The 13712-nt window shown below is 39.0% G+C and overlaps 1 protein-coding gene across 2 annotated transcripts in view; it reads left to right on the plus strand.

Moving 5' to 3' along the window:
• Nucleotides 1–13712, plus strand: part of CNTNAP5 (contactin associated protein family member 5) — a 1075483-nt gene that overhangs the window by 217797 nt on the left and 843974 nt on the right. For both annotated transcript variants that reach the window (XM_068967132.1, XM_068967133.1), the window contains exon 2: nucleotides 10156–10260. In XM_068967132.1, coding sequence (XP_068823233.1) covers nucleotides 10156–10260 — 105 coding nt within the window. The remainder of the gene's footprint in view (nucleotides 1–10155; nucleotides 10261–13712) is intronic.

Raw genomic sequence — 13712 nt, forward strand, 5'->3', positions numbered from 1 at the left:
GAAAAATAGGACTTATAACTTTCACTTTTTCTCTAAACAAAGATTTATGGGAAATTTACATAGTCCCTGATGTTAAGTACTATAATTTAAAAAAATCCTTGCTCAAAATGACACTTTATAGTTTACATATGAGTAGTATATCATACAGCTTCCATCTAAGGAGCTTAAGAAACATTTTTAATTAGATCGTCACTGATAAATTAAATTTAAGAATAGAAAAGTAATAATAAAAAAAATAAAGCAAAGCAATCAAGTGTGAACATGCTATTCCTAACCTGAGAATTAAAAAATAAATAAGTGGCAGTAGGGAAAAGGAAGTAATCAGAGAGGAAAAATATTTAGGTAAGTATGTATATATTTTTCTATTTGATCTGCGTTTTTTACTGACTTTTATTGGAGTGTAGTTGCTTTACAATGTTGTGTTAGTTTCTATTGTACAGCAAAGTAAATTAGCCATGTGTATACATATATCCTCTTGTTTTAGATTTCCCTCCATTTAGGTCACCAGAGAGCATCAAATAGAGTTCCCTATGATATATAGTAAGTTCTCATTAGTTATCTATTTTATATATTTTATACATCAGTTCAGTTCAGTTCAGTCACTCAGTCATGTCCGAATCTCTGCTATCCCATGGATTGCAGCACACCAGCTCAAACTACTCTCCATCGAGTCAGTGATGCCATCCAACCATCTCATCCTCTGTCATCCCCTTCTCCTCCTGCCTTCAATCTTTCCCAGCATCAGGGTCTTTTCAAATGAGTTAGCTCTTCACATCAGGTGGCCAAAGTATTGGAGTTTCAGCTTCAACATCAGTCCTTCCAATGAACACCCAGGACTGCTCTCCTTTAGGATGGACTGGTTTGATCTCCTTGCAGTCCAAGAGACTCTCAAGAGTCTTCTCCAAGACCACAGTTCAAAAGTGTTAATTCTTCGGCACTCAGCTTTCTTTATAGTTGAACTCTCTCATCCATACATGACTACTGGAAAAACCATAGCCTTGACTAGATGGACCTTTGTTGGCAAAGTAACATCTGCTTTTTAATATGCTGTCTAGGTTGGTCATAATTTTTCTTCCAAGGAGCAAGTGTATTTAAATTTCATCGCTGCAGTCACCATCTCCAGTCATTTTGGAGCCCCCCAAAATAAAGTTTGTCACTGTTTCCATCATTTCTTCATCTATTTGCTGTGAAGTGATGGGACCGGATGCCATGATCTTAGTTTTTTGAATGTTTGATTTTAAGCCAGCTTTTTCACTCTCCTCTTTCACTCTCATCAAGATGCATACAATCCATGGAATTGTTCGGGCCAGAATACTGAGTGGGTAGCCTTTCCCTTCTCCAGGGGATCTTCCCAACCCAGGGATCAAACCCAGGTCTCCCGCTTTGCAGGCGGATTCTTTACTAGCTGAGCCACAAGGGAAGTGCATTTTAAATATAGTAGTATATTTATGTCAGTCCCAATTTCTCAATTTATCCCACTCTGTCTTTCCTGTTTGGTAACCGTAAGTTTGTTCTCTACAATTGGACTCTATTTCTGCTAGAAAAATGCTAGAGATGAACTTATTGCTGGGTAAGATGAACTTATTGCTGGGCAAGTATATTTTGGAGCCATTGTGTTTGGGCTAATTATGGGATGTTCGTGTACAGTTGTTCTTAAAAAAAAACCAAGGAGGAAAGAGCTAAACTCACATAAGACAATCAACTAGGAGACTGGCCCTTGACAGTCTTTGATGCATTTCTGCCATCATTTTAGCGATGGGAATCAAATGTTCAGACAGACAATGTATACAGAGTCACACAGACTTCAGTCATGTTCAGTTTGGACACTGAATGGAGTGTGAAAAGAACAGAGAAACTTGTAGGTTGCTGACCCATCCAGAATGAATGATGTCTACCCCTGGCTGTACCACAGTGACTGTTGGCCACCTAGAAAGGGGGGCTGCCCCAGAGGCCGGAAAGAATTATGGCTACCTATGCTTCCTTGGACTCGAGTCTGAGTGAACTCCGGGAGATGGTGATGGACAGGGAGGCCTGGCGTGCTGCAATTCATGGGGTCGCAAAGAGTCGGACACGACTGAGCGGCTGAACTGAACTGAACTGATGCTTCCTTGTTCTTGTTTTGTTGTTGTTCAGTCGCTCAGTTGTGTCTGACTCTTTGTGACCCCATGGACTGCAGCATGCCAGGCTTCCCTGTCCTTCACCATCTCCCGGAGTTTGCTCAAAACCCATGTCCATTGAGGCAGTGAGGCCATCCAGTCATCTCATCCTCTCTTTTCCCCTTCTCCTGCCTTCAGTTTTTCCCAGCATCAGGGCTTTTTCTAATGAGTTGGCTCTTTGCGTCAGGTGGTCAAAGGACTGTTATTGTCTTAGTGGGTTTGATTATGACAAATTCCTAGCAAGCAACTTATAAGTGAAGGTCAGTACCTCTAAACCTCTTTCCTAAAATCTTAAATAGAATGACTTTTAAAGCCAAGAAAAAATTCCAGAGCCATCTTGTTAATCCCTGGATAGGACCAGACCCCTTTGTGATGCCCTGTCTACACCCCTATCCATTACCAGTCACCACTGTGAAGCAGTGAGGAGTGTGTCCATCTCTACTATGGTAGAGGAATTGGTTAAAATTGCTTTTGCTATCTTGAAAGCCTGACAGAAACTCTGACACCTAGAATGTGCCCAGTTAAACTCTGTTGATTGAAAAAAGGAACAGTTACCTCTGCCGTTTGCAGTGGAGGACTCTGAAACACATAAAGGTAAAAATGAGAGCAATTCACAGTGAAGGGAAAAGAGGACCCAGGATTCCTGGATCCCAAGCAAAAGGTCTCCTGCACGTAACTGATCATACAGATTAGGAGCTTTATACAAATTAATTGATTGTCTTTCAACCCAAAGTACATGCTTGGCTTCTTGAACTTAGGGTCTATGTCCTTGACTTAATTCTGTCCTCCCACGGCAAAGAGCACAACCGTGTGTATCCAGCAGATAATCAAATGGCAAGTAGTACTTCCTTATGGTGGAGACGGATGTCAGGACAGAGAAGGTTTGACCTTCCTTTCATGATTCATTTCATAGAGCCATGTTTCTTGGTCTGTGCATTTTAGAGTAATATATATTTTAGGATTTCACTGTGGAAAATGGGGATAGGGTCAGAGTCAAGAGTAATATTATAGTATTTATTTGTGTTGTTTGCTAAGTGAAATTATAGGTAACAAGGTAAGAAAACAAATGAAGCTAAAAGCATGAATTGACACTTCTAAGCCTCATTGTAGGCATTACACAAAACGCCTGCTTTATGTCTTTTAAACAAAGTGGGCCATTAAGTGCGTAATGCTAAGAGGAATTTTATCTCACCTATAAATACAGTGAATCCCTTAAGCTCCAAATCCCCATATACAGACAATTTACTCTGGTAATCAAGGCGATGCTCACAATTTAACTTCAGTTACCATCTGTAACTCTATTGGTATTTTAATAATAATGAATTAAAATATACATTGGAAACAAAAACGTTATTTAAGTAAAACCATCTTAAAGAGTCAATGATAATTTCTCAGAAACTGTGTAAATATCATATTTATACAGAATTCTCTTTTGTGCCTTTACCTTTTAATTAATGTCAAAGAAGACCTTTAATATTTACACATACTGTATATTGAGAGAAAAACTATCCCCACTTATTCCGATTAGAAATATCAAAGAAAATACTTCCCATGAATATGCCTACAAATATTAATAAGGAAACAGATACATTTCTTTCACTTATTCTCCCTTTGTGGGTTTTCCTCCCCTCTTTTGGTGGAGTGTCAAGGAATTAAAGAAGGCAAGCATAAATGAGAAAAAATGCAAATTCTTATGAAAATTATGCACTATTTTTCAAAGATTTTCTGTTATCCAGGAAATGAAACTATACCCTTCCTTTAGCATAAAATAAATCATTTGTTAAAACAAATGCGATGAAGAATGATATAACTAATTGTTACTAGACTTATGCACAGGTGGCATAATTCTGACCTAGTGGTCACCATCTGGGGTTGAGCAAACCTGAATTTCTGCCCAGGCCAGTCCATTAATTAACTGATCAGTCCTAAGCAGGACTGCCATCTTCTACACCCTGAGGTCTTCATTTGTAATTTAAGGACTTGAATTCCTTATTTTCAGAGGTTCCGTCTGGTTTAAACATCATCTCAGTTTGTGAATGAAGGGCTACATCATTTGCAAACAGGACTAGGAGCATCCAACCTCCATTGATGGGAAGAGCTGGATGTTATAATACGAATGGTCACATTTATACTTATGGATTTTTATCTGCCTAGGCTTGAGATGCATTTCAAGATGGCCTTTATAGTGGAAAAGAAAACAAGACAACCATAAAGTTATCTGTTGAAGAAAACTGGAGAATAGAAATGTGAATTGTTGGCATTCTGTCTTTAAACTGTGTCCAACTCTTTTGTGACTCCATGGATTGAAGCCCTTCAGGCTCCTCTGTCCATGGGTTTTCTCAGGCAAGAATCCTGGAGTGGGTTGTCATTTCCTTCTCCAAGGGATCTTCCTGACCCAGAGGTTGAACCCATGTCTCATGCATTGACCAGCAGGTTTTTTTTACTGCTGAACCACCAGAGAGGCTCCAAAAATGTGAATAGAAGTTTGCATTTTCACTAGGGTTTTAATTTCCCCTGATTTTTGCAGCACATCTTTGAATGGTCTTTTTCAGGGAATATTTTGAAAATATTCTACTATGCCAATGGATCTGTGAAGCACGGTTCATTTCGAGAAAACTAGTCATGGTGTCTCTCAGTTTCCGTGTTCCACAGGAAATCTGACTTTTAGTCCCTCCTTATGTTTTTCCTACATTTCAAACATGTCTCTCCCTCCTCAAATTTCTTCACCCTTTCCTCTCTCTTCCTGTAAATACAGATAAACATCCACCACACTTTCGGAAGTACTGACTGATGGATTTAGCATGCAAACACACTGTCAGAAGGCTGAGACATGAGTGGTGCCTCAAATTCAACAACATGGGTCTGCTTATTTAAAGCCTGAAGGGATGGTGAAACAGATGGTGCTTTGTGTCTTTCCTTCCCTGCCATGTGTTTACTGCGATCGGCCCAGTCTCAGGAAGGCTGCCAATCTGCAGAAGGGAAGGACTGCCTGGTGCAATGCTGTTTTCAACCCTTCTCTCCCTTCTACTTCCTTTCCTTCTTCTCATCAGGTTGACCACAAACATTTAGTGCAAAGAGCTTTTGGTGACATCAATTCTTGTGTAGGTTTCCTAACATAGACACGAGATTCTCAGGAATAAAATTGTTGAAAATGGTTGCTCTGGATTGGAAGCAGATATTATGCACAATTAATATACTGTTTCCTGGGCTCATTCTGTGCTTTATCTTTTAAAGGGAACTTTCTCCATCTCTTCTTATTCCATCTGTAAAGTGATTCTGTGGCTAGATGAGGCAGAGATGAGTCGATTTTGTGGGCTCATTGAATTGGAATATATTTTCTGGAGTCACCAAGGCAAGAGAATAAACCAGTCTAGAATGGGAAGCGTGCAGCCTTAGTCATCCTGACACTGTCCACAATACCAAGTGGTCCCAAACGTGGAATTTTTTAAAAATTAATTACAGTTCACTCTTGAAGAATATGGGCTGAGGGCTGAGTACTCCCAACACATTGGGAAAATCAGATTCTGCATCTGTATTTTCAAACAACCATGGACTTTAGCACTGTATTTCATATTTATTGGAAAAAAATTTAAAAACCTCTAATAATCTAAATGGGAAAAGAATTTGGAAAATGGTACATGTGTATGTATAATTGACTCACTTTGGTGTAAGCCTGAAATTAGAACAACATTGTGAGTCAGATACACTCCAATAAAAAAATAATTTTTTTTTTAGAAAATATATATTAAATTTTAAAACTCAAAAAATAAAATAAAATAAAAAAGTATACTTCTCTCTCTAAAAAAAATCTGGTATAAGTGGACCCATACTATTCAACCCATGTTATTTTAAGTGTCAACTGTGCGGTCCTCATTTATGCTGTATTGTTTTTCCTGTTTGTGTTTGTGTGTGTGCTAGTCGTTCAGTTGTGTCTGACTCTTTGAGACCCCCTGGACTGTAGTCCATCACCAGTCTCCTCTGTTAGTGGAATTCTCCAAGCAAGAATACTAGAGTGGGTAGCCATTCCCTTCTCCAGGGGATCTTCCTGACCCAGGAATTGAACCTGGGTCTCGTGCATTGCAGGCAGATTCTTTACCATCTGAGCCACTGAGGAAACCCTTCCCCTGTTTAGGACAGGTCTAAAAAGAATGCACATTGCTGGATTGAGAATGCTTATATAAACAAATTCTTAATTCCTAATGACAAAAGGTAATTTGATTACCAATTTGAGTCTTGGTCTATTCTCAGTTTAGGTGAGTTGTCAAGTCTGTTCATTTTATATAAAGAAGAAAAAGGGAAGTACTTATTGGCCTGAGAGGGAAGGTCTTTCTTCTTTTCTGATTGGAAACTTTCCCATTCTTATCACTTTCAGAGACAGGAGAGCAATAGCTTAGTCTCGTTCTCTAAAAGCCACTACAATGTCCTGGGTCCAAGAGAGAATATGCCCTGATGAATCTCCTCTGGACCTTTCTATTAACACAGATTGTTTCCAATGGGTTTACCAATTTCCAAAGTGGAAATACTGACCCCCACAAATGGAGATACAAGGAAGGGACATTTCAGAAAAGGAACTGGGCCATGGAGAAATAGTCGCTGGTGTCAGGAGGCCAGTGGGGATGAATGCTTCTCCCAAGACCTGGTGGAAAAGGGCACTCACTGCACAGGGGTGGAGGAAATGAGAAAGACCACTCACCGGGATGTCCAAGCCATTAGGTACCCATGAAACTGACTTGGGTGTAATGATGAAATTCTCCTCAGCTGTCTCATCCATTTATTGAATGTGTTTAAGTTCTCATATGTCTAAGCGGTCTCTGAGTTTCTTGAAGTCTGAGATTCAGTTTTACTCAAATGTATCTCCAATGCCTATTTAAGGTCAAGCATAATGTGGGACCCTATAAATATTTATTGGGCTGAATTACACTGAAATGATTAGATTACTTCAGTTTAGATTAGATCACTTCACTTAGGGAAAAAGTGGGATTAGGAAGCACAATACTCAAAAATGTCATCAGTGAAACATGAAAAAAAAAAAAAACATAAAAGACCTAATAAAAATGTTAGCACTAACAGCAAGATACTACTGTAATATAAACTATAATGAAAAAGAATATAAAAATAACCTATATGCATATGTACAACTGAATCACTTTGCTGTACAGCAGAAATTAACACCACATTGTAAATCCACTATCCATCAATTTAGAAATATTGAAAACAATGGTAAAAGTGCCTTACACATGTTATACGTTTAAGGAATGCATAAATACTAGAATAAAAAGTTGTTCAGTTGCCAAGTCATGTCCCTTTGTGACCACATGGAATGCGGCACACCAAGCTTCCCTGTCCTTCACTATTTTCCAAAGTTTGCTCAAACTCATGTCTATTGAGTCGATGACACTATCCAACCATCTCAGACTCTGTCACCTCCTTTTCCTTATGCCCTCAATCCTCCCCAGCATCAGAGTCTCACAGACTAGACTCTCCAGGCTCCCCGTTCATGGAATTCTCCAGGCAAGAATACTAGCGTGTGTAGCCATTCTCTTTTCCAGGGGACATTCCCAACCCACGGGTCGAACCCAGATCTCCTGCATTGCAGGCAGATTCTTTACTGTCTGAGCCACCAGGAAGCCCTAATAAATATGGCTCTTGGCTTTGGAAAATTCTTCAGTTTGCTTCAGACTTCCCTGGTGGCTCAGATGGTAAAGCGTCTGCCTACAGTGCAGGAGACCTGGGCTTGATCCCTGTGTTGGGAAGATCCTCTGGAGAAGAAAATGGCAACCCACTCCAGTACTCTCACCTGGAAAATCCCATGGATGGAAGAGCCTGATAGGCTACAGTCCTTGGGGTCGCAAAGAGCGACTTCTTTCACTTTATCACCTTTCAGTTTGCATCAGAAGTGGGTGTTAGAAGGGTTGTGAGTTATTTGGAAGGGTTATGTGTGTGTTAGGCACTGAGTCATGTCCAGATGGAGTGGAGGCATGTTATCTGAAATTAGAGGGTAGCTGTAACTCTTGTTGTGGGTAAGGTTCACAGCATAGCTGCAAAAAGAAATGCTTAGCGGAGTTTCGTGTGTGTGTGTGCGCGTGTGTGCATGTGTATGGCAGATTCCTCTGGGGCTCAGGTTCAGTTGGGCTCAAGCTTTGGCATTCATTGGTTTCCTGATGATAAAACCAGCATAAGCAAATAAAATATTTCCATTACGTTCAAATTGTTTCTTAACATTAAATACAGTAGCAGATTCTTGTTTCCAGACAAGTATGTTGGAGGGGTGCATGCATCCCCCTCACCTGCATCTTAGCCTGGAATAAGATGATCCCTGAGTTCTGCTTTCTGTTTGCAGAATGACCATAACTGCAGAGGTGCTCTTAGCTCGGATTTTAGTGTTATTACTCTTCAGTTAGATTCTGGCTCTATTTTGTGTTTGTCAAATACCTCAAAATATTTTTCAAACATTTCTGTTTGGGAAAAACTTAAAATATAATTTGCCAGTTGATTTTTTTAACACATTGAACAAATAAAAATTCAGTCCTTATGTTTCTCATTAATTTTCGTGCAATTAGATGAAATACTGCTCTCTAAGAATTTGCTGGGTAAACAAGCAACCTCGTAATCGTATGTATATTTTCTTTAAAAAATGTAATCTCAGTTCTTCCAGAGAGCCTTAGATACTATGAAGTTGACCTTAAAACTGAATAACATGTTTCAAATTTGTTTTGACTGAGGTATATCTAGATTTCATGGACTCATTTTGCAGTATTCTTTAAGATCAATTGTACAAAAAAGTGGTAAGAGTGTTGGTACTGTTCTGGGGATTGATTGGTTGATTTCTTCCTTTCTTCATTCCTTCCCTTACTCACTTATTTCATTCTTTGCATAAACCTTTATTGAAAGCCTATTATATGGCAGATTATTCGCTAAGATCCCACAAAGAATATCTTACCTGTTGGTGAATGCAAATAAATGAATGATTGCAAATTCTTTGTGTGCTAAGTCACTTTAGTCATGTCCAACTCTTTGGCAGGCCATGGACTGTAGCCCACCAGGCTCCTCTGTCCATGCAGAACCTCCAGGCAAGAATACTGGAGTGGGTTACCGTTTCCTCCTCCAGGGAATCTTTCTGACCCAGGAGTCAAACCCTGTCTCTTACATCTCCTGCATTGGCAGGCAGATTCTTTACCACTAGCACCATCTTGGAAGCCCCTAAAAACTAACTCTTTAGATGGCCAATATGCTGGTGAAGAGCAGAGTCCTGTACATGGGATTGAATAGTCAGGGCAATCAGAGGAGAATATCTATATTGTCAAGACCACATCTCTGTCCATGGGCCCCATCTGAGCAGGATCAAAGAAGACTTAGAAAGACTATCTACCACATTTAGGGAAGACTGAAAGGGTAGCTATTGAAGGAATTGTCAGATTCAAGATTGTACAAGATTGAGGGCTATTCTCTAATATATCATAGAATAGATATGAATTATTAAAATTAGTAACTCATTTTCCAAAGACTTTCATGCAACTGGGAGTGAGACAATCTAAATTATTACATCCCTCTGAATAAAACTATTACAAGAGTCTTTAGAAACTGAAGATGTGAGAATAAACAGTGTTCCCTATTTTAAATAGTCTCCCCTTTATAAAAGAAGCTCACTAGCCATAACTTGAGACTTTGCTCAAGTAGCTGATTAAAGAAATGAAGTGATAGATGGATTTTGAGTTAGACAAATCTGGGCAAAAATTTTGGCCACACTATTTTCTAGATTTCAGACCTTGGACATACTACGAAACATGTCTGAACTTGAGTTTCCCCAACTATGAAAGAGATTTAACCTTAGTCTTTTCAAGGTTTTTGTGAGGAGATGAAATACCACATGGAAACAATGAGTACCAGCCTTGTTCAGAGCAGGTAGCTAATAAGTAGTGGTGGTGAATTCCTTGAGTCCTCTCTTAATGAAATACTTCTTGCTAACGAATTTTTTTCTCTCTCTCCTCTTTTGTTTTAGACAACTGTGATGACCCATTAGCATCCTTGCTCTCTCCAATGGCTTTTTCCAGTTCCTCAGACCTCACTGGTACTCAGAGCCCAGCTCAGCTCAACCGAAGAGTTGGTGAGTAGGTGGCAAACTCTAAAGGCAAGTGCTGAATAAGCACACAGACCTCTCAATGTGCTGGAATCATGTCCAAGGGCAGTGTTCAAGAGAAGAATGGGTAGAGAGAGGTTAAAATGGAATAAAACCATGCTTCCCAGCACATAATATATATTCAAAGTATACTGGTTAGTGTTCCCCTAAATCCTCCTTATTTTTCTTTATTTATCATAATAGGCTTCTGTGAAAAAAATTTTTAGTTTGCTTTATTTTATATTTCATTCATCAACATAAATAACTATCAAATATATTATTATTATAGCATTTTATCATAGCAAGAATGAAATCAATCAAGATTTTTTCTTCAGTAGTTTTAATTTTTACAATAAAATAACTGTTTATAGTTTTAAATATAAAAAATAGTATTAAGTGAAAGCTTTTAAATTCAAAAATATGTAATGTGACCCTGCAGAGACAGCTATGGTTAAAAGTAGACTGTATATTCTTACAATATATGAGCAAAGGAAGAGCAGATACTTTTAACTAATGTTATATGGAATACCTTTGACAAGTATGGTGATGAATATCTAGAGAGATATAGTTAAATTATATTTATTATATATATATAGTTCTGTAGTGGAATTTTTTAATTTCCAAAAGTTTTAAATATCTCATGATATTTATTTATTTACACATCTAGTGAACTCACTAAAGTCTTTTTCTAAGAGGTACACTGGTCTAGTAGAGTTCATGTTAATTGACCTTGACTATATTTTCCCATTTATATATGAGGCCAATCACATTAGTAAGTTTTCCAATGTTGATCCATCTTTATATTTGGGAGTTAAGTCCTAATTCATTGTCATGATACTGATATTGTTTTTATGAAGCAAATAATGATTTAATTTGCTAGCACATCAATTTCTGAGTTTTTAAAGAGGCCAGCTTTTTAACTTTTATTTTATTTTTCCGGCTGTGCTGGGTCTTCATTGCAGCGCACAGGTTTTCTCTCACTGCAGTGTGCGGGCTTCTCTAGTAGAGGAACAAAGCCTCTAGAACATATGAGCTCAATAGTTGCAGAGCTTGGGCTCAGTTTTCCTGTGGCCTGAAGGATTTTAGTTCCCCAAATAGGAATTGAACCTGTGTCCCATGAATTGACAGGTGAATTCTTAACCACTGGACCACTAGTGTTGTTGGGGGCTGCCCAGTTGGCAAACAGACCACCAGGGAAGTCCCTAATTTCTAGTTTTGAATCTCCACTCATAGTGAGTTTGATTTGTCATTTTTATTTATATATTTATCATTTGTTTCATACTACACATCACAAATATTCTGGGGATAATGGGATCAATAATTTAAAACTTAGTGAATTCTATGTGTGTTGAGAAAGGAGTTTAAGAATGTTATACTAAAGGGAAAAGAATAGCCAATCAAAGACTCAGGAAGAAAATATTGATAACAATTTTGTGCTAACAATGCCTTTTCACTTAGTCTCTGTGCAAAAGATTTTATAAAACATTTCACCTATATTACAGTATTTAGTCTCCACAAAGATACTGTAGGTAAGCATTATTACCTTTTACCTTCAGGTAGGTTTTCTGAGGCTCAAATAAGTTGCATAAGGTATTAAAATCATGAGATTAAGAAGGGAAAATGTATGTACTTCAATTTAAGTCATCTGAATCCACAGTTCTGCTCCTAACCACAACAGTAGCAAATTGATTTATTAACACAGGTTAAACAGGGGTGTATTAGAAAGAAAAAAAAGGGGTTTGGGAACTAATCTGCCAGAGTTCAAATGCTGAAGATGGTATTTGCTTACAGGTTCTGTGAGTAACTGCAAGTCAGTTACCTGCTTTTAACCCAATTTCTTTTATCTATCTGTAAAGTGAACCAGTAATACCTGCTTAAAGCCTCATGTGCACACAGAGAACAGACTCACATAGTCAAAAGTTCGTTTTCACTGCAGGGTAGTGAGAGACTGGGACTGGGAGGTTCACTTATCATTTCAGTAAGAAACACAGGTTGGCAAGTTTTATTTATTTATCTTTGACTGCACTGAATCATCACTGCTGTGTGTGGGCTTTCTCTAGTTGCAGTTCCCAGGCTTCTCATTGCAGTGGCTTCTGTTGTTGCAGAGCATGGGCTCTAGGACATCCAGGCTCAGTAGTTGTGCCACATGGCTTTAGTTGCTCCAAGGCATGTGGAATCTTCCCAAACCAGGGATAGAACCCGAGTCCCCTGCACTGGAGGGTGGATTCTTATCCACTGGACCACCTGGGGATATCTGGCAGATTTTAAGACAGGCTCTCCTACAGGGCATCCTGAGCCAGATTTGATCTTAGTCCCACCCAATTGTGCAGTGGCAGAAGGACATGATGGCCTCAGTAGCTTCTAGGGAGTTTCTGGGGAAGCTGTGAGTCTGGTAATAGGTCAGCTCCCTCAACTCACCCACCCTTATGAACAAATATTGAGAGAACACACATGTCTCTGCTTCAGTATATTATCATTATCCTACTTACAGGGGAATCTGGGTATCTGAGCCCAAGGCTAGCACAAGCATAGGCAGACAGGGAATTGACTTTTTCTTCTTCTCCCAAGTAGAGTCTGAATCAGGAACACCATCTAGGAGATACAGTCAGATAGTTGGGATACAATGGTCTAGAACCCACCATCCAGCACAGCTCCCAGGGCTGGCAGCTTCCCTTCATTCACCATGCTAACTGTTACCCTTAGCAGAAGTTAAACACAGACCAAGGAGATAGAAACTTACTAGTTCTCATTCACGGCTGGACATTTGAATAACCTATGTGCTTAGTTGCTCAATCATGTCCAATTCTTCGCAACCCCATGGACTGTAGCCCACCAGGCTCCTCTGTCCATGGGGATCCTCCAGGAAAGAATACTGGAGTGGGTTGCCTTGCCCTCCTCCGGGAGATCTTCCCAACCCAAGGATCGAACCCAGGTCTCCTGAATTGTAGGCATATTCTTTACCATCTGAGTCAGGGAAGCCCAAGAATACTAAAGTAGGTAGACTATCCCTTACCCAGGGATCTTCCTGACCCAGGAATCAAACCAGGGTCTCCTGCATTGCAGGTAGATTCTTTACCAGCTGAGCAACCAGTAGAGCTTCATAAGTAGAAATGCTGAGTCCCACCTCCCAGATATTTTGAATAGTCTGGGATGGGACCCAAGAACAAATATTGATAAATAAAATAAATACAAGCTTTCCAGGTGATTCTAAAATGCAACAAGAGTTGAAGGTTGCCACACTGAATGAATTTGTGAATAACATATCTTCTTATTAATATTTATTGAATACCTACTATGTGCCAGGTTCTGTGCTAAAACTCTTACACATAGCTGATAAAAATAGACACAAACCCTACTCAAAAAGAGTATACATGGATAGCACAAATTATCATATAATAAATAGCTAACATTTGTGGTTAGTGATAATATTGCTTTTATTA

Source organism: Capricornis sumatraensis, chromosome 3 (assembly GCF_032405125.1).
Source record: "Capricornis sumatraensis isolate serow.1 chromosome 3, serow.2, whole genome shotgun sequence".
Lineage (NCBI taxonomy): Eukaryota > Metazoa > Chordata > Mammalia > Artiodactyla > Bovidae > Capricornis > Capricornis sumatraensis.